General features: G+C 50.8%; 2 protein-coding genes across 4 annotated transcripts; both read left to right on the forward strand.

Moving 5' to 3' along the window:
- The first annotated feature begins 1,375 nt into the window (after nucleotides 1-1,375).
- ERBB3 (erb-b2 receptor tyrosine kinase 3) lies at nucleotides 1,376-18,850 on the forward strand. 2 transcript variants are annotated; one of them, XM_059936146.1, is made up of 28 exons: nucleotides 1,376-1,852; nucleotides 5,328-5,479; nucleotides 5,999-6,185; nucleotides 6,905-7,030; nucleotides 7,658-7,723; nucleotides 7,897-8,015; nucleotides 8,124-8,265; nucleotides 8,638-8,751; nucleotides 8,860-8,980; nucleotides 10,586-10,659; nucleotides 10,799-10,889; nucleotides 11,136-11,341; nucleotides 11,546-11,678; nucleotides 11,887-11,977; nucleotides 12,202-12,356; nucleotides 12,760-12,813; nucleotides 13,157-13,298; nucleotides 13,900-14,019; nucleotides 14,145-14,243; nucleotides 14,434-14,619; nucleotides 14,781-14,936; nucleotides 15,183-15,258; nucleotides 15,441-15,587; nucleotides 15,900-15,997; nucleotides 16,094-16,282; nucleotides 16,443-16,514; nucleotides 16,724-17,018; nucleotides 17,205-18,850. In XM_059936146.1, exons 1-28 carry the CDS (start codon nucleotides 1,771-1,773, stop codon nucleotides 17,726-17,728), a joined length of 4,017 nt encoding a protein of 1,338 aa, XP_059792129.1. In that variant the 5' UTR covers nucleotides 1,376-1,770; the 3' UTR covers nucleotides 17,729-18,850. The 2 variants fall into 2 exon arrangements, with proteins under 2 accessions (XP_059792129.1, XP_059792130.1); XM_059936147.1 differs by lacking the exon at nucleotides 5,328-5,479 and having other exon boundaries at nucleotides 1,776-1,852.
- Nucleotides 18,851-19,833: 983 nt separating this feature from the next.
- Nucleotides 19,834-27,803, forward strand: PA2G4 (proliferation-associated 2G4). Of its 2 annotated transcripts, none has more exons than XM_059936148.1 (14): nucleotides 19,834-20,114; nucleotides 21,916-22,044; nucleotides 22,306-22,411; nucleotides 22,505-22,574; nucleotides 22,822-22,914; nucleotides 24,400-24,463; nucleotides 24,708-24,786; nucleotides 24,939-25,017; nucleotides 25,100-25,233; nucleotides 25,897-25,991; nucleotides 26,117-26,244; nucleotides 26,407-26,460; nucleotides 26,680-26,746; nucleotides 27,583-27,803. In XM_059936148.1, the coding sequence occupies exons 1-13, from the start codon at nucleotides 20,027-20,029 to the stop codon at nucleotides 26,743-26,745; spliced, it is 1,185 nt and encodes a 394-aa protein (XP_059792131.1). In that variant the 5' UTR covers nucleotides 19,834-20,026; the 3' UTR covers nucleotide 26,746; nucleotides 27,583-27,803. The 2 variants fall into 2 exon arrangements, with proteins under 2 accessions (XP_059792131.1, XP_059792132.1); XM_059936149.1 differs by having other exon boundaries at nucleotides 27,587-27,803.
- The last annotated feature ends 78 nt before the right edge of the window (nucleotides 27,804-27,881 follow it).

Below are 27,881 nucleotides of genomic sequence, written 5' to 3' on the forward strand. Positions count from 1 at the left end.
ATGAGCGATAAAATGAAAGGTCCCTTAAGTGGTATTAGCTCAGTTATCACGGGAGTTTGATTCTGAGCAGGTGATGCTCCAGTCTCGGAGTGACATACGAAATCCTAGGCAGAAACCGGAGTCCCTCCTTCTGGTCACCTGATCATCTCAGCATTGTCACCGGGTGGATGACCTTGGAGTAGTCCCACATTTCCAGTTCTGTAAACTAGAGTGATGTCCCCAGCTCACATAATTTTTATGTTAAGTGAAACATTCTCTAAGTTGAGGAAGCACTTGAAAACGACGTGGTATATGTATGTATATGTTAATGTTGCTATTACTATTATGACTGTTATGTAAGTGGTCAGGGCAAGATCAACGCCCAGAGGGCAAAGGTAGCCTCCAGAGAGGTAGCCTCCCCAGAGAATGGGCCCTCTAGGATGCAGATCAATACAAAGCAAGTTTAAAGAATTTTAGCCAGTAATCTTTGCTCGGAGTGAGAGGCGGGATTTTTCTTAATCAAAGTTCAAATGTTCTTGAAGTCTTCAGGCTTGAAACTCCGGGGAAGATACTTAGGCTCTCTGGGCAAGATCCGGAATGCAACGCCGTGTGGGGCCTCACTGCCGCCGGTTGGGCACCAGGGGGTGCCCGTCGGATCCACTTGGAGTCTGGCTGGGTTTGGGGCAGCCCCTCGCGGTGCGCCCCAACGCCTCTGGCCAGAATCCCGGAGCTGGTGCTGGAGGTGCCCAGGGTTCATGCCTTTCGGGGACGCAGTCTCTAGTGCCCTCTCCGCGTCCCCCTCCTTCTCCTCTCCAGCGAGAGCCCGGGCCCGGAAGGCCTGGGAAAGTGAGCGCCTGTGGTGGGAACGCTGGCCGCCCCGACGGCGCGGTCCGACCCCAGTGTGCAAGGGGAGGCAGCTGTTCTCCCAGGCGGCCTTGGGGGGCAGCAGAGGGGACGGCGACAGGTGCGGGAGCCCCTCCCGGAGTGGAAGTGAAAAGGCGGGCTTCGGGGTCTGTTCCCAGGCTGGAAGCCACCCCCGCCCCCCAACCAAATCCCCGGGAGAGGCCGGGCCGGCGCCGGGTCTGGAGGAGGAAGCGGCCGGAGACACTGCAATTTCACGCGGCCTCTGGGGCTCGGGTTCCTCGGCAGGGTGCATGAGTTATGGGGTTTCGAGGCGGTTCCGGGGAAACTGAGGTGGCCTGAGCGGGCGGCAAAAACACCCTCCCCCTCAAAAACACACTCGGAGAGAAACATTCACATTCAGACGGAAAATCCCCCAAGTGACCCAACCGGCTAGGGGAGTTGAGTGATTTGGTTAGTGGGCGAGGCCAGCTTGCAGGGGGTCGGGCTTTGGAGCGCTCTCCCCACCCCCATTACCTTTCTCCTTTGGAAGCATTTGGGGGCGTTTGGAATCTTGGCCTCCCCTTACTTCAGCTCCCGGAGAAAAATTAGGGCGAGACCCGTCCTGGATCTGCGCGGCCAAGTTGCCGGGCACTGGGGCGTGGGGCGCGCTCGGGGCGGGCCGCCTAGGCTCCAGCAATCGCTACTCCAGCCTCGCGCCCGAGGGGGCGCGGCCGAGACTCACCCCCTCCCCCTGCGCTCCCTTGCAGACTACACCCCTCCCCTGCCATTCCGCCCCAAACTCCGGCTCCGGCTCCGGTTGCAGTTTGCAGCCTCCTCTGCCGCCGCTACCAAGTCTCCGGCGGCTCAGGTGGCTCCGCTTAGATGTCCTAGCCCAGGGCCGCCCCCCGGCCGGATTGGGCTGGGCTCCCCTCACTCTCCGCTGGAGTCATGAGAGCGAACGGGGCTCTGCAGGTGCTGGGCTTCCTCCTCAGCCTGGCCCGGGGCTCCGAGGTGGGCAACTCGCAGGCAGGTAAGCGGCGCGGGAGCACCGGCAGGCTCGGAACCTGGGATTCCGAGCCAAATTCGCGGGGTGCCGGAGGCCAGGGGCAGGAGCTCGGGCTGTGCGAGGCTGGCGGTGCGGAGCCCCGGCGCGCTGGGGCCCCCTGGGCGGAGACCGTCAGGATCAGGTTCTCGGCGTGGTCCGGGCGGGGACGGGATTCCCGGACCACTACCTTGCCCCGGCCACCTCCTCCCTGCCGTGTCGCGGACCCTCTGATTTGTCTCTCCAGATAGGGCTGATGCTGAAACAGTTCACTCTTCTGAGGGGCCCTGCAGGGAGGGGAGCTGGGACCTCCATTCTGTAAACGTGAGGGGATGATTGGAGGTGGAGATCTTGGAAAGAGCGGGGCAGGGAAGGGGGGGGTCTCGGTTTGCTCCCAACCTCCTGCCCCCAGGGGCTCAAAAACCTCCAGTTTTGTTGTTTTGCCGGCAGGGCGGAGCTGTGGAAGGGGGGAGGTTGTTGTTGTCTAGTGTTGGAAAACAAGAGAGGCACCTCCTCTTCCGTGAGTGGGCCTGCCCTGTGGAGAGCTGAGATTAACCCAAGGGCCAAGTCCAGGTGACAGCAGGGTGAGAGGCCCTGCAGAGGCTGACTGGCCTCTTTCTCTCAAAATAATAAAGTTAGCTGGTCCCCGACTTGACCAAACTTTTATTGTCAAGACCCAGATCAATTCAACTAATACTTATTGAGCATCTACTATGTACAAAGCACTGAGCCAGGAGCTATAGGGTCAAGGACTTCCAGATGCTATTTCTCTGTCTTTTCTCTCCCCAACCTGAGGGCCAACAGAACACCTGTCCTGTCTTCTGAGCCCCCTGTCCTTGGGGGGGGGTCCTTCTTAGGCCCAGCGTCACCCCCACCCCCATTCTGTTTATTGTCTGGCTGTCTCTAGCAGTCTAGACGAGAGTCAGATTGCTCCTCTGTTCCTCCTCCCACTCCCATGCCAGCTGAGCCCACCTCTTTGGGGTGTCTCTGGGACCATGGACACCTGAGGGGTGCTGGGGTTGCTGGCATTGGAGGAACCCTGTTGATTTCCTCCCCTCCCCCCAGATCTCAGCTTGGGGTTTGGCACAGTCAGGGCCCCTTCCCCAGGGTGGGAGTGGGAGAAACACCTGTGCTTCCCTCACAGTTGCTGGGCCTAAATTTAGACCCTGGGATCTTGAGATGTGAACACTCCCAGCTGGTGGAGGGCGGGGGTCTGGGGATTGGAGTGGGAGAGACTGAGTAAAGTGACTGTATCACTGTCCCATCCAGACCCCTGGAATCTTCAGCTGGGAACCCAGGAGTCCCAGATCCTGGCCACCTTCCCTGAGGGAGACAGGAGGCAGGCATGGTTGGGTCTCTTTACCCTTTATCTGGATCCTGCAGCCTCTGGGCATCCGGCCCTGTCTCAGTCCTTCTATAGCCCCTTTGTCCTGGCTGTGATGGGGGGTGGGGGACTTTGGAGAGGAGGCCTCTGGTTAAGGAGGGGCTGGAGATTCTTGCTGTGACCCACCCCAGTGCTCTTTACCAAAGGGGGGTCTGTGCCACAGGCCCTCCCTGTGCCCCTAATCCCTGCGTATAGCAGGGACTTTCTAATTCCCCTACCCCTCCTCTCCTCCCCAGGCTGCCTGGTTCCTCCTCAGAGGTGTTGTTCATACTCTCTTCCCACCCAGCCCTTTGCTCCTATTTGTGTAATATGGACTTTACCCTCAGGGTGGCAGGGAACTGGGACCTCGAGCACTGTAGCCTCCCAAGCACAGACACAAAGTTTGCACAAACACATATGGGCAGGTGGAATGGATGGGGCCACCTGAAATACTTCCAAATAAGGAAACCCAAGGACAGAACCAGTGTAGATTTCTGGGCCAGTAGGGGAGCTGTGTACGTGTACGAGTACGTGTGTGTGTGTGTGTGTGTGTGTGTGTGTGTGTGTACACGCACACACCCCACTTCCCTGTGCAGAAATCTTGGCTCCTCCCTTATCTGGGGAGAAGGGTTGGCGCCTTGACTTGGAAGAGGGGGTGTCCTGCCAGGAAGGGGGTTGGGGTGGCGCTGTTCCAGAAACGACTAACCTCCTAGTCGTTTCGTTTTCAACCCAAGGACCCTAGAGTTCCCAGGCTCCTCTGGGAGCTCCCAGCCTGTTTACCCCTCTGCTGGGTCTAGCTCACCCCTTTCCCTTCATGGGGTGTGATAGGGAATGGGAGCCCTTCAAAGGTCAGGTGGTCAGACTAGGGGTGCATCTAGGAGGAGGGGTTGGGGCCTCACCAATCTCCCTCCCTCCATTCACTCCTGCCTCCCACTAGGCTGCCACTGCCTCAGGGAAGGGTGGCTGGGACAGGTGGTATCTACCCCCCCTCCCCGCAGTCTTTCACTGAGCCAGAGGAGAGACAGGGGTAGGGCTTCAGGGTCCAACATTTCCCATGGCCCCTATGTCCTCCATACTTACAAAGTAAAGTGAACCCCCAAGACTGACATGCCTCATGTACCTCGAGTCTAGGCTCTCCCTAATGTGAGTGAGAGTGCCATGTTGGAAGGCTTCTTAATGAATCTCCTCTGACAATGAAATTGGGTAGAAGGCTTAGAATGGAGGCAGTCGGCTGCTGTTTCCATCCGGCTTCTCTGTATTTGCTGAAAAATACTCTAGGGCTGGAAAGTGTGATGCTGAGGGAGCTGGAGTGGGCTGGGATGGGGAAAGGAGTGAGAGGAAAGCCAGAGTTTAGGAAGGGGGTGCGAGGTGGGCAGTCAGCTCCCTATCTTCCAGCTTTAAAGACAGAGCTCACACTGAGCCCCCCACACCACCACCAGAGGCCCCCTGCCAGTGAGGTCACTCGTCTGAGCCCAAGGCTTGAGGCGAGAGGGGGGCTGCGGCTGAGGACAGGGTGTCTGGGGACAGGGTGGGGCAGCCCCCTCCTCCTAAATAGAATCGCCTCATTGTGGGCTGGACCGTGGCCCCAGGCACTGCCCCCGCCCTCTGCCCCCATCCCACCCTCAGTAGACACAATAGGGGCTGTGTGCTGCCCCAAAGAGATATTTATTCCAGGACCTAGAGAGGCAGGATGGGGGTAGAGAAGTGCCCTGGTTGGAGCGGGGGAAGGGAAGAGGAGGGTAACCAAGCTGTGGTCCTTTTCTAACTTCTTTCTAGGGAGGGGAAAACAACCCCTCATCCTCCTTGATTAACTCCTTAGCACCTAAAGTAGTACCCAGTAGAGGCACAGAGGAGGCCCAGGTGGGAAAAGGAAATCTCTTCACCTTCCTGTTCAGGGGGCCAGTGAAGGGATTCTGGGAAAAGAGGAAGTTTAGGCTCTCAGTCCGGCCTTGGCATCTGCCTCTAGGGCGGAGGGTTGGAGGCAGCTGCCTCTGATCGTGCTAAATGTTACCGGAAGAGGGCAACCAAGGGGTGGTCTTGGGGGATGGGGCTGGAAACTTGTGTCCAGGCCTCTGCCATTCTTACCTCCACTTGGAACAGTGTGCCCTGGGACTCTGAATGGGCTGAGTGTGACCGGCGATGCCGAGAACCAGTACCAGACACTGTACAAGCTCTACGAGAGGTGTGAGGTGGTGATGGGGAACCTGGAGATCGTGCTTACAGGACATAATGCTGACCTCTCCTTCCTGCAGGTTAGAGTGCAGACCTCCTTCCTCGACCTCTTCCCCCTTGTCCTCCCTACAGAAGCGTCTTTCCTGTCCTCAGGGCTGGAGTTGAGCATTCCTAAGACTCCACGGTTCCTAAGATCCAAGCCAGTGTGTTTATGGGGCAATGATTGGAGTCTGGGGCCTGTGGACTGGTCGCTGTAGCCGGGGATGCACAGGGTCTGGCCCTGAGAAGGAGGCAGGGGCAGGGTGGGGTTCTGCACCAGGGACCAAGAGGCACCTGGGGAGGTGAGGAAGGGATAAGCAAGGACCCTCCTGGCCTGAGGAGCCCTGAGAAGGAAAGGCTAGGAGCCTAGAATTCCTCGGTCATTTCTGCAGCTTGTCTTCACTTGCAGAAGTCGTGTGGCACCTGCTACTCCCTACTCCAAAACAGGACTTGGTAAAAATTAGAGCAGTTAGAGCTTCCTCAGTGCCTTAGGGAGGGAAAGGGGATTGAGACTTCTTGCCCCGCTCTCCCTCTCACCCACACGATCTGCTCCATCACAGTGGATCCGAGAAGTGACCGGCTACGTCCTTGTGGCCATGAATGAGTTCTCTACGCTGCCACTGCCCAACCTCCGAGTGGTGCGGGGGACCCAGGTCTACGATGGGAAGTTTGCCATCTTTGTCATGTTGAACTACAACACCAACTCCAGCCATGCTCTGCGCCAGCTCCGCTTTACTCAGCTCACTGGTCAGTTCCTGGTGATTCCTTCCAGGCCTGCCCCTCAGCCAACCTGCTGACAGGTGCCTCTTTGATGATGACCCAAGACTGCTCCCTCCAAGTACCCCCGTTCAAGGTGCCCACCACCTTGACCACCACGGTCTAAAGGTCCACTCCTCCTTAAATGATAGAGGGCCCTAACAGGGAGCTGAGGCATCTGTCCCCGGGGAGGGTCCTTATGTCCTGGTGGGGCTGCATTTGGAGCTGAGGCTGTTACACATTCCTCTGACTTCCCAGTGCAGTGTCCCTTGATGTCCCTCCTTCCCTGGGGATGGGAATCCTCCCTCCCGCCCTCACAAGTCGCCCCAAGCTGGAGGACTAGAGGGGTTAAATACCGCCTGGCCACCGTCTAATTCTGCCTGCCCCAGTCAGTTGAAAAACACACAGGTAGGGCACGCGGGGGTGGGGAGGTGTGGATTTGAGTCAGGGATCTACTCTCCTTTCCCGTCCCCTCCCCCACTCGCTAAACCGGATCTGGACAGGTGTCTGAGGAGGCAGGACTTTCTTTTGGCCTGCTCCTCCTCTTACGAGGCGCGCCTCCTCTGCAGTTTGGATTTAATTGGACATATCCGTCTGCCCCTTGTCCTCTGCTCCTGACTCGGGTGGCCTTTCAGACTGGTGGAGAGGCAGGGAAAAGGAGGACTTCCCTGACTAGCCCTTGACCCTGGCACTTCTCTTCCCTACCTCAGAGATTCTGTCAGGGGGCGTTTACATTGAGAAGAATGATAAACTTTGTCACATGGACACAGTTGACTGGAGGGACATCGTGCGGGACCGAGACGCCGAGATAGTGGTGAAGGACAATGGCAGGACCTGTGAGTGGCCGTGATCAAGACTGCCCCCCTGCCCCCACCCAACCAGAGTGGCTCCTTTCCCCTCATCAATATGTCCCTAATGTGAACCCAGCTGCCACTGAACAAACCTCAGGCTCTAACCCAAGCAGCCTGCCAGGAGGGAGCAGATCAGTCCCCTAGAACGCGAACCGCAGAAGCAGCGTGCGAAGGAAAGGGGCTAAAGAGCGCTGTGCTCTGAGTGGGAAGCCAGGTCTCTGGACTCCACATCCACTTCTCTTTCCACTCCAACATCCTTCTTTCTTGGAACCTACCTAGCCCTGACCGCAGTCTGCCGCTCCCTATCCTCTCACTCACACATATTCCTACTGGGTTTAATTTGCCAAGAACCAAATTCCTGGGTTGGGACTGGGCTGAGTGAGGCATGTGCCCCGGGCCCTCCCCTCAGCTGCCCTGTGGGTGGTTTGGAGGCGCGGCTCCACCCCTTGCTGACAGGTTCACTTGAGCCCAGCCCAGCTCCGCTGGGGCAAGGAGGGATGCTGCCCTGGCTCTTCGCTTCCCGGGACTGGGTGCCTGTGTGCTGACATCATACCCTGTTGATTTGAGCAAGGCTTTTTGACAGCCGCTTGTGCTACTTTCCCTCCCAACCAGGTCCCCCCTGTCATGAGGTCTGCAAGGGGCGATGCTGGGGTCCTGGACCAGAAGACTGCCAGACACGTGGGTTTACTTCATTTTAAAGACTTCAAACTCATATACACTTTCATATCCTTGCCCACCCCAGCCTGTGTCGACACGGGGGTAGCGATGAGCCTATAAGGCAAGAGGGTGAGAGATAGCGTCAGAATACAGTCCCGTGAGCCCTGACAGCTGTGCTTTCTCTCCGTCCGTAGTGACCAAGACCATCTGTGCCCCTCAGTGTAATGGTCACTGCTTCGGGCCGAACCCCAACCAGTGCTGCCACGACGAGTGTGCAGGGGGCTGCTCAGGCCCTCAGGACACAGACTGCTTTGTACGTACTGTTACCACCGCTTGCCTGTTCTGAAATGGGATGTGGGCTTTGGGGAGGAAGTAGGGGTCCATATGTAACATGAGTCTTATGAGCCTTCTGTGTTCCTAGGCCTGCCGGCTCTTCAATGACAGTGGAGCCTGTGTACGCCAGTGTCCACAGCCTCTTGTCTACAACAAGCTAACTTTCCAGCTGGAACCCAATCCCCACACCAAGTATCAGTATGGAGGAGTTTGTGTAGCCAGCTGTCCCCGTAAGTGTCTGAAGGGAAGGAACAATGGTAGTGGAACCAGGATTTTAGATGAAATTTTAGGAGGCAAAATGGATCAAGTTGGGTGGTTAATAGAGGATATAGAGGGCAATTGGTTGTGATCATCTAGTCACCCCTAATGAATGACCCCTATGTCCTGTTCCCGCATCTATCTCCCCATGACTTCCAGCAATTGCTCCTAGTTCTGCTTTTTGGATCCAAAGAGCAAAGGGCCTTTCTAATCCATGAGACAGCACTTAAGGAACCTCGGGTGGTCGATTGGAACAAATGCAGTGCAGAGCAGGAGGAAGGAGGTTCAGTTGGTAGTTGGCAGTGTTCCTCCCTCATCTCTAATGGTGCCCTCCTCCCTCCTAGATAACTTTGTGGTGGATCAAACATCTTGTGTCAGGGCTTGTCCTCCTGACAAGATGGAAGTAGATAAAAATGGACTCAAGATGTGTGAACCTTGTGGGGGTCTGTGCCCCAAAGGTGAGTAAGAGATGGTAAGGAGTTGGTGAAGAGATACCCTTTCCCCTGAGACTACTCAGACTCCACTCGCCACACCCCCTCCCCAGTGAGCCTCTTCTGTGTTTACAGCTTGTGAGGGGACGGGCTCTGGGAGCCGCTTCCAGACTGTGGACTCAAGCAACATTGATGGATTTGTGAACTGCACCAAGATCCTGGGCAACCTGGACTTTCTTATCACTGGCCTCAATGGGTTAGAGATTCTGCTTTCATCCCCTGACCCCCCCACCCCATCCACCTGCTCACGGTTCATTGCATTGGTTCAAGCCTTCGTATGTGGAGCTGATCAGGAATCTAGATCATAAAATCTTAGAGGTCACAAAGGACCTGACAGTGCTGAACTCCCCAGCCAGGGCTTGAATCCCCTCAGAGATACCCGTAAGCAATCCAGCCAGCTGAGTGGCAAGGGACAGGGACACTGTGTCCTCCTTCTTAAAGGTTTCTAAATGTTCTTACTTAAATTAGATAAAAATCTCTCATGACTTCCAGCTGTTTCCCCTAGTTCTGCTTCTTGGTTTGGAGCCACAAAGAGCAAAGGGACATTCTAATCCATAGGACAGCATTTACAGTGAGTGAGTGAGTGTGTGTGTGGGTGTGGGTGTGAGTGTGTGAAACGTTAGGGCCACCTGTCTACTTTGGACAAAATTTTAGATCTAAAGTTGCAAAAAATGGTATAAAGATTTCCCATACACTCTTTATTCAGATCCCCCAAATGTTACCAATGTACCACATGCTTTATCATTTGTCTCTACACACCACACACACTATACATGCTCTTGTTTTTCTGAACCACTTGAAGGTAAATTTCCAGACATGGTGTCCCCTCACCCCAGTTGCATTTCAGTGTGTATTCCTTGAAAACAAGAACATTTTCTTACAAAACCATAGTACAATTGTTTAAATCGGGAAATTAGCATTGATATAAAATGTTATCTAATCTACAGACCTTAATCAGATTTCGATAATTGTCTTGCTCATGTCCTGGATCATACATTTACATTTGGTGTCTCTTCAGTCTCCTTTAATCTGTCACAGTTCATGACCTTGACATTGCTGATGAGTATAGGTCAGGTGATTGGTAGTATGTTCCTCAGTTGGGGTTTATCTAATGTTGCCTCACACTTAGATTCAAGTTATGCATTTTTGATAGGAATACTATAGATGTATTTATTCTCAGTGCATCGTGTCAAGGAGGCACATGATGTTGATTTGTTCCATCATTGGTGATGATACCTCTGGTCACTTGGTTAAGGTAGCATCTGCCAGCTTTTCTACTGTAAAGTTACTATTTTCCCTTTGCAAATTAATAAGTATCTTGTGGGGAGATATTTGCCTGAAGCAGTTTTTATGAGAATTGCCAAATGATGATTTTCTAACTCCATTATTCCTCCTGTATTTATTTGTTGGCATTCTCGTGTTAGGGAGAGCCTTCCCTTCCTGTTTATTTACTTACTTGTTTGTGTGTTTAATCTGTGTGGATACTTGTTTTAGTCAACATTTCAGAGTCTCTTACAATCGTTATTCTAGTTGTCCTTGGTCTGCTCATTGTGGGGCCCCTTCATGATGGCTCCTGTGTTCTTTGGGCTTATACCCCTCATGCTTTGAGCATTTCCTTACTTTTTTGCACAGGATGCTGTAGGCTCATGTTATATTTCTCCTGCCTCAGCCATTTCTCCCAAGAGTCCTGTTTCCTTTTAGTGGAGAACGCTATTTGGAAACAAAGTTCTGAGGCTAGGCGTGCTCACTGCTACTTGGTTATGCCTCTACCTTGTTGACTGGTTTTTACTGTTCTCCTCAGAGACCCCTGGCACAAGATCCCTGCTCTGGACCCTGAGAAGCTCAGTGTCTTCCGGACAGTGCGGGAGATCACAGGTGAATGGGAGGAGAGGCTGCCCTTACTGAGTATACCACTTGAGAAAATCATGTGCCAGGCATCAGGGGAGGGACCAGGCAAACCTGAGGAAGGAAGGAGAGAGGCTTCCCACTCATATGCCCCTCTCCAACCCCTCAGGTTACCTGAACATCCAGTCCTGGCCTCCCCACATGCACAACTTCAGTGTCTTTTCCAACCTGACGACCATTGGGGGCCGAAGCCTCTACAAGTGAGTAAGGGGTGTGGAGGTCGTCACACCTCCGGCCAAAGAACCCAGTTTCTCAGGCATCCTTGAGTGAAATACAAGGCATGGTCTCATACAGTGGGAGTTTGATGGGGCAAAGGCTAAAGGAGGGGGGAGTCCCTCTGAGTGGGTTGATTAGCCCAGAGCAAATTTGTTGAATGGAAATGAATCCACTGTGTGCTCAGTTTTTCCTCTGTAGTCTCCCCTCTCATCCAGTCTCCTTGTTCTCAGCCGGGGCTTCTCACTGTTGATCATGAAGAACTTGAATGTAACATCTCTGGGCCTCCGATCCTTGAAAGAAATTAGTGCTGGGCGTATCTACATAAGTGCCAATCGACAGCTCTGCTACCACCATTCTTTGAACTGGACCAGGCTGCTTCGGGGGCCTTCGGAAGAGAGACTGGACATCAAGCATAATCGGCCCCGCAGAGACTGCGGTGAGGGAAAGGGCCCACGGACGGGGCGGTGGAATCAGGCAGGAGAAGGGTATAAGGGCTGCTCTGCCCTGCAAGTGGGAGTAGGGATGGGGGACAGAGCCAAGGAGAGGGGGACATTAGGCTGGAAGCAGTAACGAGCAAGAGTTCAGGAAAAGGCTTGTTAGGAGACCTCAGACTCCTCCTAACCCACCCCTTCCTTTCCAGTGGCAGAAGGCAAAGTGTGTGACCCACTGTGCTCCTCTGGGGGATGCTGGGGCCCAGGCCCCAGTCAGTGCCTATCTTGCCGAAACTACAGCCGAGGAGGTGTCTGTGTGACCCACTGCAACTTTCTGAATGGGTACAGTGAGGGGGGAGAGTCAAGAAGGGGTTGGGGGAATGGACCCGAGGGATGGAGCTGTTCAGGTGGCACCCGAAAGCCTTTAGACAACTTTCTGTATATGCTTTGGTGGGAATTAGGTAGGAGGCCCTGTGGTTGGGGGATCAGAGCATAAAGGTCAGGCCTTGGAAGTGACCCCCCTCCCTTTACCCCCGGCCCCCCACTGCAGGGAGCCTCGTGAGTTTGCCCATGAAGCTGAATGCTTTTCCTGCCACCCGGAATGCCAACCCTTGGAGGGCACTGCCACGTGCAATGGCTCGGTACAGTAGCAGCACCAGGATCTCTAAGGGAGAGAGGGTGGGGCAACACTGGAGGGTCTAGGGAATGATATGGCCAAATTTCAAGGCCATAGAGAGGCACAGGGAGGCCAGATAATGCTAGGGTCTGTGAGTGGAGGATCCTAAATGGCTGGGCTAGTTCTTGTTGGGAAGTATGGAATTGATCTTGGAATACCATACTTCCTGACCTTCTCTCTTCCACCCAGGGCTCTGATGCTTGTGCCCAGTGTGCCCATTTTCGAGATGGGCCCCACTGTGTGAGCAGCTGCCCCTTTGGAGTCCTCGGTGCCAAGGGCCCCATCTACAAGTACCCAGATGCTCAGAATGAATGTCGGCCCTGTCATGAGAACTGCACCCAGGGGTCAGTGATGGGATGATAAAAGGGTGTTGGTGGAGGGGTAAGAGTACAGACTAGAGGGAAAGAAGAGGGTGAGGGGAGCAGAAAGAAAAAAGGAACTACGACTTAAGAACCACTCCCAGCTGTGTAGCGAAGGATTGGAGAAAGGGAAACTCAGTAACAGCACAAAATGACGCTACAATTTGGGGAACCTGGAATAACCTCAGCTCAGGGGAGTTTCATTCAAGAGAGGGACGCAGGGAGGATTGGTGAGCCAGAGATGGGAGCCATGTCTTGGGATATGCTTTGGGCTTCATGATGGGATGCCATGGTAGGGTCAGAAACAATGTACGTTGAGACTGTTGGAATTGAGCTTCCCGTGGAAGTCTACCAAGCTCCCATTTAAGGAGGTGACTTTCTTTTCCAGGTGTAAGGGACCAGAGCTACAAGACTGTTTAGGCCAAACACTGGCACTGATCAGGTATGGTGGGCTTGGAGATTTAGGGAGCTGGGAATATTTGGGGAAGGGCCGTTACCTCCTGGGAAGAGTTAAGTCTCTATTCGTTCTGGCCTTCTATATACAGGCTACTGTCACTGGACTTGGGGACACAAGAATACAGGCTTCTGGTCTTCCCTTCCTAAGATTAACTTGCAGTAGTCTTGGGGTGGAGATTGAGGTTAACCCCTTCGTTGCTCAAGGATATATGTAGATGTGAATGTTAACTTCTTGCCCCAGATCTGCGCTATACCTTTAGTACAGGTGTAAATGACATTTGTAAGGGAAGTGTAGACCCAGGATAATTCTGGGCTTCTCTGTCCCACAGCAAAACCCATCTGGCAATGGCTTTAACAGTGGTGGTAGGATTGGCAGTGATTTTCCTGATCCTGGGCAGCACTTTTCTCTATTGGCGTGGGCGCCGGATTCAGAAAAAGAGGGCTATGAGGCGCTACTTGGAACGGGGTGAGGTTAGTGCCTAGCTTACCCTTGAAACATACCCTATACCATCACCCTTTTAAGATCCTCTTCCTTCCCCAGAGCTTTGATCCCTTTCTTCAAGGAGGTAGTATGGTCCATCAGAAAGGACTCTGGCCAGAGAAATGGGAGACATGAATTCTAGTCCTGATTTTGCCATTAATTTGCCGTATGACTTTGAATAAGTTAGCTTCCTTCTCTGTGCCTCAGTTTATGCATGTATACAGAGGAAATAATAACATTCATCCTTACAAGATGGCTGTAAGGGTGAAAGGGGATGATGTATGTGAAAGTGCTTTGAAAAACAGAGAGAACTGTATAAAAGTACTCAAGGTGATAGTACTACCATCTCTCTCCCATCAAAGGGAAAACCTGACCCTCTTGATTTCTGGTCTCATGAACACAAACGACTTCCTCAATCCTCAGGTCTTTTATTCCCCCATATGCCTGCAATGCTTTCCAAGACTAGAGACATTCCTCTTCCTGCTCCCACCCCTTTGGGCTTTGCTGCTCTTGGCATCCACCTATGGGGAGGGGGTTGGAGAGGGACATGGGAGTGGGCTTTCCTGAGTACCTCCTTCCCATCTGTTCCAGAGCGTAGAGCCTCTGGATCCCAGTGAGAAGGCTAACAAAGTCTCGGCCAGAATCTTCAAAGAAACAGAGCTGAAGAAGCTTAAAGTGCTGGGCTCGGGCGTCTTCGGAACTGTGCACAAAGTGAGTGGCCCACAGGAAGTCTGGGGAGGTGGGAAAAGGATCTAGGGCAAAGGAGAGAAAGACTCAGAGACAGGACTAGCCTGGGGAGAATGACCTTAGGCTGACTCCTACCCAAAATTTCCCAGGGTGTGTGGATTCCTGAGGGTGAGTCGATCAAGATTCCAGTCTGCATTAAAGTCATCGAGGACAAGAGTGGACGGCAAAGCTTTCAAGCTGTGACGGACGTAAGTGAAGGCAGGGTGTTCTGTGTGCCACTAGGAGAGGGTTGATATTAGATACAATTATGTAGAAGCACAGTCTTGTGTTAGCAGATACTGTGTTAGCCACGTTGATGTCTTCGAATGTTGAGGGAGCCCTGGTCTGGTTTTATGTGACCCTGTTTGTTCCCAGGATGACCTTTCTTGTGTCTCTTAGCATATGCTGGCCATTGGCAGCCTCGACCATGCCCACATTGTACGGCTGCTGGGACTGTGCCCAGGGTCATCTCTGCAGCTCATCACTCAGTACCTGCCTCTGGGCTCCCTGCTGGATCATGTGAGACAACACCGTGGGGCACTGGGGCCACAGCTGCTGCTCAACTGGGGAGTACAAATTGCCAAGGTGAGTGAGAGGAGAGTGGAGGAGTTCTAAGATGAAACTGCCTGCGGGCCCACAGGGAGGGACCAGGAGGTTCAAGTGTTGAGAGGTGCCTTAGGGTTTGAGGTGATTCTGAAGCTCAATGACCAATTTCCCCAACCTTGAGAATACTTCCTTCCCTATAGGGAATGTACTACCTTGAGGAACATGGTATGGTGCACAGGAACCTGGCTGCCCGAAATGTGCTACTGAAGTCACCCAGTCAAGTTCAGGTGGCAGATTTTGGGGTTGCTGACTTGCTGCCCCCTGATGATAAGCAGCTACTGCACAGTGAGGCCAAGGTAAGGTGACACAAAGGCTGGGTAAGGAGGCAGGGGTGGAGTGAAGCATGGGGACGGGAAGCACTCTGTGGTCTCTTTGAGAGGCCAGCAGATGCTGCAGGATTAGTCCAAGGAGAAGAACCTGGAGATGCCAGAAATAAAAGTTTAGAGAGCAACAAAGAAAAGAACGATGGAGAACATGGGTTTAGAAATGCTAAGAAAATGTGTGGAAATCAGCTGGTGACGCCTTTGTCTTTAATCCCCCAGACTCCAATTAAGTGGATGGCCCTCGAGAGTATCCACTTTGGGAAATACACACACCAGAGTGACGTCTGGAGCTATGGTCAGTCCATCTGGATGCCCACCATACCATCACTGGCCCAAATTCCAAAGATGCCTTTTGAGACCCTTTCTTAGAATCTCTAAGCCCTTCAGATCCTGGGTCAGATCAAGTTCTGCCTTCCCTTCATCTGCATGCCCATGTCTACTATTTTGCCATCAACTAGTCATGTCTTCCTATACCAGGAGTGACAGTTTGGGAGCTGATGACCTTTGGGGCAGAGCCCTATGCAGGGCTGCGACTGGCTGAAGTACCAGATCTGCTGGAGAAGGGGGAGCGGTTGGCACAGCCCCAGATCTGTACCATTGACGTCTACATGGTCATGGTCAAGTGTGAGTTACCTGCTGATCTCAGCCTTTTTTTTTTTACTCCATTATTGCTTCATTGGACTGAAAACCTAAAAGGCATGGATAAACAATGCTCAGTGATGAAAAGTGAATAGCCAGAACAGCGGTGCATGCCCCAAATGGTCTCCGCCCAATAAACACTAAGCACTCTCCACATCATTTATGCCGTTGGCATCTACGTGGATGTCAGGCTCCCCACACAAAGATGAGGGAACAAAGCGTCAGCTATTTTCTAAGTAGCTTCCCTCCCTACTCCACTCCCCTCTTATCGCTCTCCTTCCTACATCTTACCCCCAGGTTGGATGATTGATGAGAACATTCGCCCAACCTTTAAAGAACTAGCCAATGAGTTCACCAGGATGGCCCGAGACCCACCACGGTACCTGGTCATAAAGGTGAGTGGGGATTAGGAGGTGCCAAGGAGATCTAGAGAAAAGGGAACTTGGCTGGAACCAGGATATACCTTAACAATCAACCACCTGCCCTCACAGAGAGAGAGTGGGCCTGGAATTCCGCCTGGGGCAGAGCCCCCTGCTCTAACAAACAAGGAACTGGAGGAAGTAGAACTGGAGCCAGAACTAGACCTAGACCTGGAGTTGGAGGCAGAGGAGGAGAACTTGGCAACCACACTAGGCTCTGCCCTTAGCCTGCCACTTGGAACACTTACTCGGCCACGTGGGGTAAGATTTTCCAGTTTTCCAAGACTTTCTGCACCCTAAGCCCTCTGTACACCTGCGCCCTCACGAATCCCACAGATGTCCATATTAACTGTTCAAAGGCTGCTGTGGTGAGTAGATTTCTCTCTTAATCTAAACTTCTTCCTCACTTTTTTCATCCTAGAGCCAGAGCCTTGTAAGTCCATCATCGGGATATATGCCTATGAACCAGGGGAATCTTGGGGAGGCTGCCCAGGTAAGGTCTGTCTCTTTAAGAGGATGCCAAGAGGCTGGGTGGCAGTGTCTTAGGATTGATAGGGGTAGTGTGGGAGACTTTAAAAACCTCTGAGGTTTAATCAGTGTCCTACAAAACAGAAGGCACTGAACAACCCAAGCTCCTTCTAAACAAATCTCTCTTCTTCCCTCATTTCTGTATAAATCTCCATGTATTATTTTCCTCCTTAGAAGTCTGCAGTTCGTGGGTGTAGTGAACGGTGCCACCATCCAGCCTCTCTGCACCCAGTGCCACGGGGACGCCTGGCATCAGAGTCATCGGAGGGCCATGTGACAGGCTCTGAGGCCGAGCTCCAGGAGAAGGTATCCATGTGTAGAAGCCGGAGCCGGAGCCCACGGCCACGAGGAGACAGTGCCTACCATTCCCAGCGCCACAGCCTGCTTACTCCTGTCACCCCACAGTCCCCACCAGGGTTAGAGGAAGAGGATGTCAATGGTTATGTCATGCCAGATGCACACCTCAAAGGTGCCTGACTTTCTGTAGCGCTTTCCTCAATCTTTCTCTAATCCTCCTTCCACAGGCTCCTCTTAATCCTTCTGTCTTCTCTGATCATACCCCTCCCTATTCATTTTTTCCTAAGACTCCCCCACTCCTCACTGCCTATTACAATGAAGTAATACCACATACCTAGCCTCTCTTCTCAACCCTCAGGTACCTCCTCCCGGGAAGGCACCCTTTCTTCAGTGGGTCTCAGTTCTGTCCTGGGTACTGAAGAAGATGACGACGATGAGGAGTATGAATACATGAACCGGAGGAGAAAGTGCAGTCCATCTCGTCCCCCTAGGCCAAGTTCCCTTGAGGAGCTGGGTTATGAGTACATGGATGTGGGATCAGACCTCAGTGCTTCCCTGGGCAGCACACAGAGTTGCCCGCTCAACCCCGTGCCCACCATGCCCAACGCCAGCACAACTCCAGATGAAGATTATGAATATATGAATCGGCGACGTGGTGGAGGAGGTCCTGGGGGGGATTATGCAGCCATGGAGGCCTGCCCAGCAGCTGAGCAAGGGTATGAAGAAATGAGAGCTTTCCAGGGGCCTGTACACCATGGCCCCCAAGTCCATTATGCCCGCCTCAAAACTCTACGTAGTTTAGAAGCCACTGACTCTGCCTTTGATAACCCCGATTACTGGCATAGCCGGCTTTTCCCCAAGGCTAATGCCCAGAGAACATAACCCCTGCTCACTGAGGTACTCAGGGAGCATTTGATGGCAGCTAGTGCCTCTGGAGGGTACCCCTCTTCTCCTTAGTCCCTCTCCCTCACAGATCTCAGCCCCATTTCCCTAGTCCTAGACAATTCCAATCAACCTTTGGAGGCCTTAAACACTTGGACACAAAATTCTTGTGGTATTAGCCAGCTTTGCACTTTTTCTCTTTCCCAAACCCAGGAAAGGAGATGGTTTTCCCTATTTTATGTGCTTTCCCAATCCCATTCCTCAACTTCCTTGGGGGAACTCCCTGGCGATATGAAGGATTACTCCCCATGTCCCTTTCTCTTAGACTCTGACTTGTTGAGACTAGGCTTTAAAGTGTGACTTTGTTTCCCATCAGACTTTTAAGGAAGAGGAAAGGCAGGAACCTGGCAGGGGAAAGCAAAATTCTGGCTTGTGACCCTTAACCCCCTAGAAAAAATGAGAAGCTTAAAATCTTGTGAAGAGGTTGGGAGTAGATATTAATGATTACTATTAACTGAGCATTTACTATGTGCTGAGCATCATGCTAAACTTTACCAACATTATCTAACTTAATCCTTGACACCAATTCTGTATGCTAGGTATTATCCCATTTTACAAATAAGGAAACTGAGCCTTAAAGAGATTAAGTAAATCAAGTAGCAGGTCCAGATTCAAGATCTTCCAATGCATGTGCTCTTACTGTAAAGTATCAAGGAAAACTGATATAAGTCAGAGCCCCTGAAGGGGCATTGTCTTCTTGTTTTTGCACTGAATCAAGTCTAACTCCAGCAACTACAGCCTTCTCCTACACCCAGACTTCTTATCTCAGGAGGTGGGAGTAGGGGGTGGTCAGAAGGAAAAATAACTGGGCATCTCTGTGTAAACCATAACCTGCATGTGCTGTATATGATCTCCACCCAAGGGACGGATTCACAGTGGTCCCAAGAGCCACTTTTAGGAGCTATTCTCATCCAGTAGTGGGAAGCTTCCAGTTGGCATAGAAAGAGGACCCAGCTTCAGACCTCCGTCCCCATGGATGGGAAACTGGGGGTATCTGTTGTTATCCCTGAAGTTTTTTTGTTTTGTTTTTATACGTCTGAATAAAAACGCCAAAGTTTTGCAGCTTCCTGTCTGTCAAATAAAAACCTTTATAGTGTGTGAGGTAGACCACCCCTTTTCTCTGTCCCTCAGCGGTGGATAGCTACCACTGTATGCTGCTTTCTCTGTCTCCTGATAGTCCTACTCGGCCCCATGTAGCTTTCTCCAGCCCTACTTTTCCTTATTCCCTTAAGACAAGTATAGGGCACAGTCCTTTTCATTTAAGGGTTTTACTAGTAATCTCTACCGGGCAACCAACTGGGAATAACAAAACAAGCAAAAACAACACGTTTAGGGAAGTTAGAAAAAGCCCTAAGAGGTGGAATACTGAAAACGCAAATGTTTTAGAACTCTCATTCTCTTAAATCTCTGTGAACACTTCCCCAGGTGCCATCAAAGCCTGTTGTTAAACAATAGTGCCATCTTCAGTGGGAGTCCGGTCTCTAGATTGGGAGGCTGTAAACGGATAATCCTTCATAAGTCTGGCTGCTCAGTTAGCCCCTGCTCCACAGACTCCTGATCTCCTTCCACACCCGCTCTGCCCCTCCCGGTTCTCCCAGCACCTGAGGACGAGCGGACTGGCCGGGCCGGTCCCTCCTGCCGCTCCAGGGATCCGGGGAAGGGCGTACCCAGCCTCCCCGCCCTTAACGCAATCTCCCCGACTCGCCTCAGCTCCACCCTGCCCCGCAGCCTCCAAACACATTTCCCCGCCGTAGGTCCGCCCCTTCTCCCTTAGCCCGTCCCTCTCTCTTACGGGTTCTCGCTCAGCGCTCCTGGTAATTGTGGTTTTTCCGGGAGAGACCACGCTTCCCCTCACGCTCTCCAACGGCTCCGCCTTCCCGCCGGAGCCTGACCCTTCCCAGCGTGCTCGGCGATTCCAGCGTGCGAGGCCCTCAGAGGGCAAGGCCCCAGGGCCTGGCTTAGGGATGCGAAAGGCAGGCTGGGAATGGTAGTTTGATAGCCCGCGAGGGGGGCTAGAGGCTGGCGGTAGGAGGGACTCGTTGTCCCAGCGTGCCCTGCACCTCAGCCCGCGCGCTCGCAGTTTCTCGCTCTCGCCCGCCCTCCGCTCCTTAGCTTGCTCGCGCTTTTGCTCGCGCTCTCCTCGCGGATCGAAGGGACTGTGGCTACAGCCTGTGGCTGGGAAGGGCGACAGAGGCGGCGGTTCAGGAGAAACGAAGCTGCAGTGGTGGTGGTGGGAAGATGTCGGGCGAGGACGAGCAGCAGGAGCAAACTATCGCCGAGGACCTGGTCGTGACCAAGTATAAGATGGGGGGCGACATTGCCAACCGTGAGTGCGGCCTCAGGGGTCCGGAGATCGAGGCTGGGAGGGAGAGGCAAGGGGGACGGTGTTGGGCTGGCCCCCGAGGGCCTGGAGCGGTGGGGTCATACAGTGTGGGCTAGTGAGGGCCCCGCGCAGGTCTGCTGGAGGTGGCGTGGTGGGGAGGCTCCGTGTCACGCCTGGGACCTGAGAGGCTAGGCCTGGGCTGGAGTCTCGAGATGCAGGCGGCCGGGAGGGGCGGAGAGCTGGGCCTTCGGCCGGCTCCAACCCTAGGCGGTTGGTAAGGAGGCGAGGCGTATCTCCTGCTCCTCATCCTTCAGTCCGGATCTCTGTCTCTGATTTTGGCAGCAGCGAAGCCACCTCGAAAAGGAAGCGCCCCTCTATTTTGTCGCGGCTCTCCGCCGTCAGGAGCCTAGCCGGCACGTGTTGCCAGGTCCCCTGCGGATCGCCGGCTCCCTCCGCCGTGGTCCCTGACACCAGCTTCCCTACCACGTGCTTTGTTGTAGTTTTTCGTTCTTTACTTCAGCTCCTTCCTTGGTGGGGGCCGCCTTCTACTCTTGGGCCAGCTCAGGGACCGTTGGAGGGCACCCCATAACTCTTGGAGATGTATCTCACTGTTCTCAAAGTTATTCATCACTACCCTCAATCTGCGCAGATGGCTTTAGTTAGTCGTCAAATTTGATTGTTCTCAAGGGTTTCACAACTTTAGGAGTGTTTTGAGGTCCTTCTCACCCCAACTAGGCAAACCTGTGAATAGTACTGTTAAAGGGGGGGACTGATGTTAGAATATTAGGACTGTGCTCTGACTTACTCAGCTGCCACTTACTCAGTGGCAGCTGCCTGCCACTCTGGACAGATGTCTCACTTTCTGTCTTCTCTCTTTCCAATTTAAAACCCAGTTAGGGGGACAGAAAGTGCTTGTCTTTGGGCTTTTAAATGGTTTTGACAGTAAAGATAGGCATTTAGGATGCCTTTGATCCTATGGCTGAAAACCTGAGTTTTCAGACTTCCAAAGAATCACCAAAACTTGATCACAAAAATCAAATCTGAAGTCCAGGATGGGCCATGGAGAGGGTATCCGGTGAACAAAACAGTGCTTTATAACATAATTGACATGTAGTGGTTTGAATCAGAAAAAAAATTTTTTCCCTCTTGCAGTTTATAACTTCTGAGGCACTTGTGATTCCAGATACCAGTTTGAAACTCTTTTGGGTCACATACCTCTTTGAAATCTGCTAAGAGCAGAGCTTGCTGAAGCCCAGGGACCTTAGTTTAAGTCTCCTTGACTTGTTATTTGAAGAAATAAGTCTACATAAATTGGGATTACTAACATCTAATTGGGGTGTCTGGGAAGGGAAGAAGGTAGCATTTAACAATGCATCAGCTTGGAGTCAGCAATTGTATGTCTACCTCTCTGTTGTCCCTGACACCGACAAATTTCCTCCAGTCTGCTTTGCATGTATGTTGGATACCTTGGTGAGAACCCCCTTGAAGTTCATAATCCTGTCCTACCACACCACAGATATCATCTTTGGAAAGTCTCCCTTGCCTAAGGAGACAGATGGTGCATACCCAGTTGTCACACTATATAAGGGAGGAAAGGGAGTGTTGGCTTTTTTATTTCAGGAAAGGAAGGTAGAGATTTAGAGATTATAGGGAGGTACATTGCAAGAGACAAAACTTATTCCCTCTTTCATCCTTTGAGCAATGGCACTAGGGAATATTAGAAACTCTAAGTCCAACTTCTAGGTGTTTCTTGGACGGTAACTTAGACAACACATGCAGGACTGATACGGGGTTCTGTTCCCAGGGGTACTTCGGTCTTTGGTGGAAGCATCCTGTTCAGGTGTGTCGGTACTGAGCCTGTGTGAGAAAGGTGATGCCATGATAATGGAAGAGACAGGGAAGATTTTCAAAAAAGAAAAAGAAATGAAGAAAGGTAAAAACAATCCCCCATGAATTTCCTAAGTTTGACCCTTATTCAGTCCTGTTTGTTTTATTGTAATGATGCAACCCCTACCCTAGCACTCGTTGAGATATTTGGAAATTTGGAATGGCAAGGGGGATTCAAGTAGTTTCCCACCCAATCCAAACTGATCAAACTTAAGCAAGACCCTGAAGAAAATCCACTCATCTTTCTGAGGGGCAGCAGGGCTCCAAGAGAGTGAGCAAGGCAGTAAGGCTGATTGTCTCTTTACAGGTATTGCCTTTCCCACCAGCATTTCAGTAAATAACTGTGTATGTCACTTCTCCCCTTTGAAGAGCGACCAGGACTATATTCTCAAGGAAGGTGACTTGGTAAAAATGTAAGCTTAAAACTATTTTAGAGCACTTGTCTTTTTCCTAAGCATTCACAGTAGTGCCAGTTGCTAATGCTGTACTCTGCTCTTGCCTTTCAGCGACCTTGGGGTCCATGTGGATGGCTTCATCGCTAATGTGGCTCACACTTTTGTGGTTGATGTAGCTCTGGTAGGTGGACCACTTTGAACTCTGTTCAGCCGGTGGGGAGTGGGGGAGGGCGCACTGCTGCTCGCTTCTTATCCCCAGCCCCACCACCACGCAAGTTTTGAGAGAGTATCTAGAGAAATGAAAGGGGAAAGGGTGTTTTCTCTCCTCACCACTGGCTGCATAATGGACGCAAACAGATACTAACTGAAAGACCTGCTGAGTTAAAGAGCTTTCCAGGAAGGCACTCACTGCATTTCCTTATCTACAGGGGACCCAAGTAACAGGGCGGAAAGCAGATGTCATTAAGGCAGCTCACCTTTGTGCTGAAGCTGCCCTACGCCTGGTCAAACCTGGAAACCAGGTAAGCTGTTGAGTCCAACTCCAAAGCTTGATAGAGCCAAAGATACATTAGGCATCTACAGCTATTCTGTGCTGAAAGAGAAGAGGCAGGAATTAAAGAGTAATACCAAAGAGCAGTTAAATCTGAGTGCCTACCTTAGGTGGTATCATGCTAGGTGTAAGGGGATATGTGGTCCCTTTCTCGTGGAGCCTATAGAGATCCTTTTTCATGTTTTGGATGTGCATCTTTCCCCAAAATAATTTGAGATAGATAGCTTACAAATAAAACACAGATACCACAGTTTTAAAACTCAATTTTAAAAGCTTATAAAACAAAAATCTTAATAGTACCAGTAAATTGGTGACAAAGAGGCCAAAGCCCCTTGCAAGACAATATTAGGAAGCCCAGGGATCATAAACTGCTCATGAATTAATACAATTTAGTGTGTTAGACTATTAGTGGAGATTTTTCTCAAACACTTAGATTTCAGAGACCTGTTCAATACTTAAAGCATCCTCTTTTTTTCTGTGCTGTCTTCTTTACACTTTTCATCAGTTTGTCCCCATTGTTACTTAACTGCATCATTTTTACTTAAAGCTCTGTTGTAGGTTTCTTACAGCGGTACCTACTTCATAGAGCTACCATAAAGTATTTTGAACAGTACTTGGCACATAGTAAGCCCTTGTGTCAGCTATTATTATTTTGCACATTAATTATTTTTAGTATTTATGTACTTACTATTGTGTCTTTTCACTGGAAGGTACTGTTAATATAGTGGCTATTGTCTAGCTATGACATTAGACTTTCTGGATTCTTACCCTGTTGCCACCCCCTCCTGATTTTAAATAACTTCAAGTTCAAATTTCCTCATCTGTAAAGTGGGAAAAATTAAATTGTGCCTTATTATCACATGGCTGTGAAGATCGAGATCATCCATGTAAAGTGATTATCACAGTATGTGGCACAGTTTAATAATAGCGTGATTGGTAATTCACTTTCCTTTTTTTCTTAAGAACTGTAGTTTAGGTGAGGATCAGATCATGTTTGAAAGAGGTAAGAAGTGAAAAATAAAAGTTTCTATACCCTTTCAACAGGTTAGAATTCCAGGTATAATGGACTAAACACTATGGTCAGAAAACCTGGGTTTATACCACGTTCTTTTGGTTAACTGGTTTAACCCTGGGCAAATCATGTAACCTTCCTGAGCCTCAGTTTCCTCCTCTAGATTGGGATGTAGATCTGCACTATCCACCTTACAGAATCGTTATCTAAGTAGACCATCTTCGTGAAAGTGCTTTGTAAAATGGTATGCAAATGTAATTTCTAGGTTGTAGGGATGATAGGGCCTATGAAATGAAAAACCAATGAGAATCATTGCACTTGCTTGAGGATATTAGATCTCTCAGTTCTTTTTTTTTTTTCTCAGTTCTTTTATGCTTCTTGTTCTCATAGTAGACAACTCCCTAGTCCCTGTATCTTATCTTTTATTTGATCTTGTACTTCTAGAACACACAAGTGACAGAAGCCTGGAACAAAGTTGCCCACTCATTTAATTGCACACCAATAGAAGGTGAGACCTCAGATAGTAGGGTTGGGGGTCTAAGTATGAGTGGTTTTGCAGAATTAAGACTTTTGCTCCCTTGAGGATCCATCTTGGCTCTGACATAATCCAAGCCAAAAACCTCAGTGCTCTGTGTTTCCATAGCCAGGCACTTTGCTCTCATTGTCTGCTCCATGATTCTACTTGGGTGGGTGGGTTGAAAACCTTTTGGGATTCTAGGTGAGTGGTACCATAGACTTTGTCCTATCTGCAGGTATGCTGTCACACCAATTGAAGCAGCATGTCATCGATGGAGAGAAAACCATTATCCAAAATCCCACAGACCAGCAGAAGTAGGTGCCCTGTATCCCACCCTGTACCTTCTGTCATACCAGACTAGTCATGAACTTATCCTTCCATATTCCAGGCTAATCTTATCTACTTTCTACTCTAAACTCCAGGAACTACTTATTGCTCTTTATGGTTTCCTTTCTGTTCCTTTTAGGAAGGACCATGAGAAAGTTGAATTTGAGGTACATGAAGTATATGCTGTGGATGTTCTCGTCAGCTCAGGAGAGGGCAAGGTGAGGAATGTAACAGAGCTAGCAGGGGGGGCGGCTGAGGGTGTGTTCCAAGAGCACCAGACCAAAATGTGATCTTTTTTAGGCCAAGGATGCAGGACAGAGGACCACCATTTACAAAAGAGACCCTTCTAAGCAGTATGGCCTGAAAATGAAAACTTCTCGTGCCTTCTTCAGTGAGGTTGAAAGGCGTTTTGATGCCATGCCCTTTACTTTAAGGTACTACTGCACTTAGCAAGGAAAGGGCTTGGAACCATTCGGACCCATATACCACACACCCAGAAGCACTCTTTTTTTTTTTTTTTTTTTTTTTTTATTTATTTATTTAATTTATTTATTTTTGGCTGCGTTGGGTCTTCCTTGCGTGCGTGCTTTCTCTAGTTGCAGCGAGCGGGGGCTACTCTTCGTTGTGGTGCACGGGCTTCTCATTGCGGTGGCTTCTCTTGTTGCAGAGCACGGGCTCTAGGCGCGCGGGCTTCAGTAGTTGTGGCTCGCAGGCTCTAGAGCACAGGCTCAGTAGTTGTGGCGCACGGGCTTAGTTGCTCCATGGCATGTGGGAACTTCCCGGACCAGGGCTCGAACCCGTGTCCCCTGCATTGGCAGGCGGATTCTTAACCACTGCGCCACCAGGGAAGCCCCCAGGGGCACTCTTCCTTCCCCCACCTTTCTCTCCCTCTCTCTCCTCTCCTGCCTAGACTTGTAGCTCCAGCCTGCGTGCATGCCTTCTCTCCCTCTCGCCATCTCCCTCTCATAGAAGGTAGTGTAAAAAAGCAATCCTACGCGTGATTTCTGCCTGAGGGTAGGAGTTATTTAAAAACATGAGCAAAATGGTAAGACATGATAAGGAGATAAGGATACCTGAATTTGTCTCTCTCTCCCCAGAGCATTTGAAGATGAGAAGAAGGCCCGCATGGGTGTGGTGGAGTGCGCCAAACACGAACTGCTACAACCATTTAATGTTCTCTATGAGAAGGAGGGTGAGTTCTAAGAAGAGAGTTGTACTTTGGAGCCCCTGATTATGGTCCCCTCCTCCCTATAGCTCACAGAAAAGAGGATGGATGACAAGGGAACATTTTATCAAAATACTTTGTTTCTCTCATAGGTGAATTTGTTGCCCAGTTTAAATTTACAGTTTTGCTTATGCCCAATGGCCCCATGCGGATAACCAGTGGTCCCTTTGAGCCTGACCTTTATAAGTCTGAGATGGAGGTCCAGGATGCAGAGCTCAAGGTTAGTGTGGGATGGAAAGGGGCAGGCACGTGGCACTTGTCTTGGGAGTGAGGAATAAGTGATGGGAAAGTCCTGAAGAGAGCTACAGTGCTGAGAGTAGCACTTGGTGTTTGCTCCACATTCCTCAAAATTTGTTTTCCTTCTTCCTTCTATATGTTCCAGGCCCTCCTCCAGAGTTCGGCAAGTCGGAAAACCCAGAAAAAGAAAAAAAAGAAGGTTCGTTAACAATCATCCCTCTCTGGCAGGGTGAACTTGATCCCTCTTTATTCCACCTTCCTGGGTCATGGTGGTTGTATAGATTTCTGTATGTCCTTATTTCTCCCCATCTCAGCCCTGACCTAGAGAATTAGGATATTTTTGTCCTTGGTCCCCCAGACACTACCCTAAGTTGTTGGAAACTGACATGTCTTCTCCCTCTCCTTTCCATGAATGTAGGCCTCTAAGACTGCAGAGAATGCCACCAGTGGGGAAACTTTAGAAGAAAATGAAGCTGGGGACTGAGGTGGGTCCCATCCCCCCAGCTTGCCACTCCTGCCTCATCCCCTTCCCACCACACCCCAGGCTCTGTGAAGTGCAGTTCGTCTTCTCCACCCAGGACCACCAGCAGAGCGGGGTCTCCCTGTCCTCATCCCAGTCCCCCAACCCAGCCCCCTTCCAACAACAACCAGCTCCAACTGACTCTGGTCTTGGGAGGCCAGGCTTCCTAGCCATCGAAGACTACTTTAAATAGAAAAGAGAAATTGAATAATAAAATCAGGAGTCAAAATCCATCGTCTTCAAGCCCCTCTTTCTAGCCTTTTTCTACTATTCTCTGCTTGGTCAAGGTTTATGACCCTACAACAGAACGGGGAAGAGGCTAAAGTAGCCACCACCACTAAAAACTCAGCTGAAATTTTTTTATACCGCTCCAGTGTCAGCATTTTCCCATCTGTTGGGGCTTGTTCCTCTCTCTTTTCCCACTCTCCCCAAGTATTTTATCAGGCCTCAAAATAGAGGAGCTATTCTTCAGACTGTTTTTCTTCACATGTGGCAGATTCCTTTTATGATCCAGGCTGTCTAGTCAGGCCCCTCCCATTTTTAGGAGCTGGAGCCTGCGTTTACCAAGGGATTCTCATCTATCAAATGGATCCTCATTTGTAAATCTTTGTAGTCCATTTTGTTCTGCAGGACATTTTTTTCCCCCTCCACAAGGCTGTAAAGAAGTAATCCATCTCAACCATGTCCATTTCTTTGGAGTCAGTGGGATTCTTCCCTTGCTCTATCTTAGAAACCTGAGTTGGAAGCTCCACTGTGGTTTTGTTCCCTGTTTGAAATATTTTGACCTCCCTTTCTTGAAAGAAAGACCTGGAACCAGAGGAGCAGACTGATTGAAGAGACAAAACTCCTGGCTTTCTGAAGCTGTGGACTTGGATGAATTGCTAGGGGTTTGGAGAGAAAGGTGACGAATTTCAGTACCTCTGGCATGCTGTCCCAGGGAACTAGGGCTCCCGCTAACTTACAAGGTTTTTAAACATATTGAAAATGACATGGCATTAAAATAAATTTGGATTTGCTCATAATCATGTGTCTTTGTTTGCTGCTCTTAATTGATGGCGGAGGGAGAGTGTGAGTTGAAGTGATGATCATTTGGAACCTGT

Source organism: Balaenoptera ricei, chromosome 10 (assembly GCF_028023285.1).
Source record: "Balaenoptera ricei isolate mBalRic1 chromosome 10, mBalRic1.hap2, whole genome shotgun sequence".
NCBI lineage: Eukaryota > Metazoa > Chordata > Mammalia > Artiodactyla > Balaenopteridae > Balaenoptera > Balaenoptera ricei.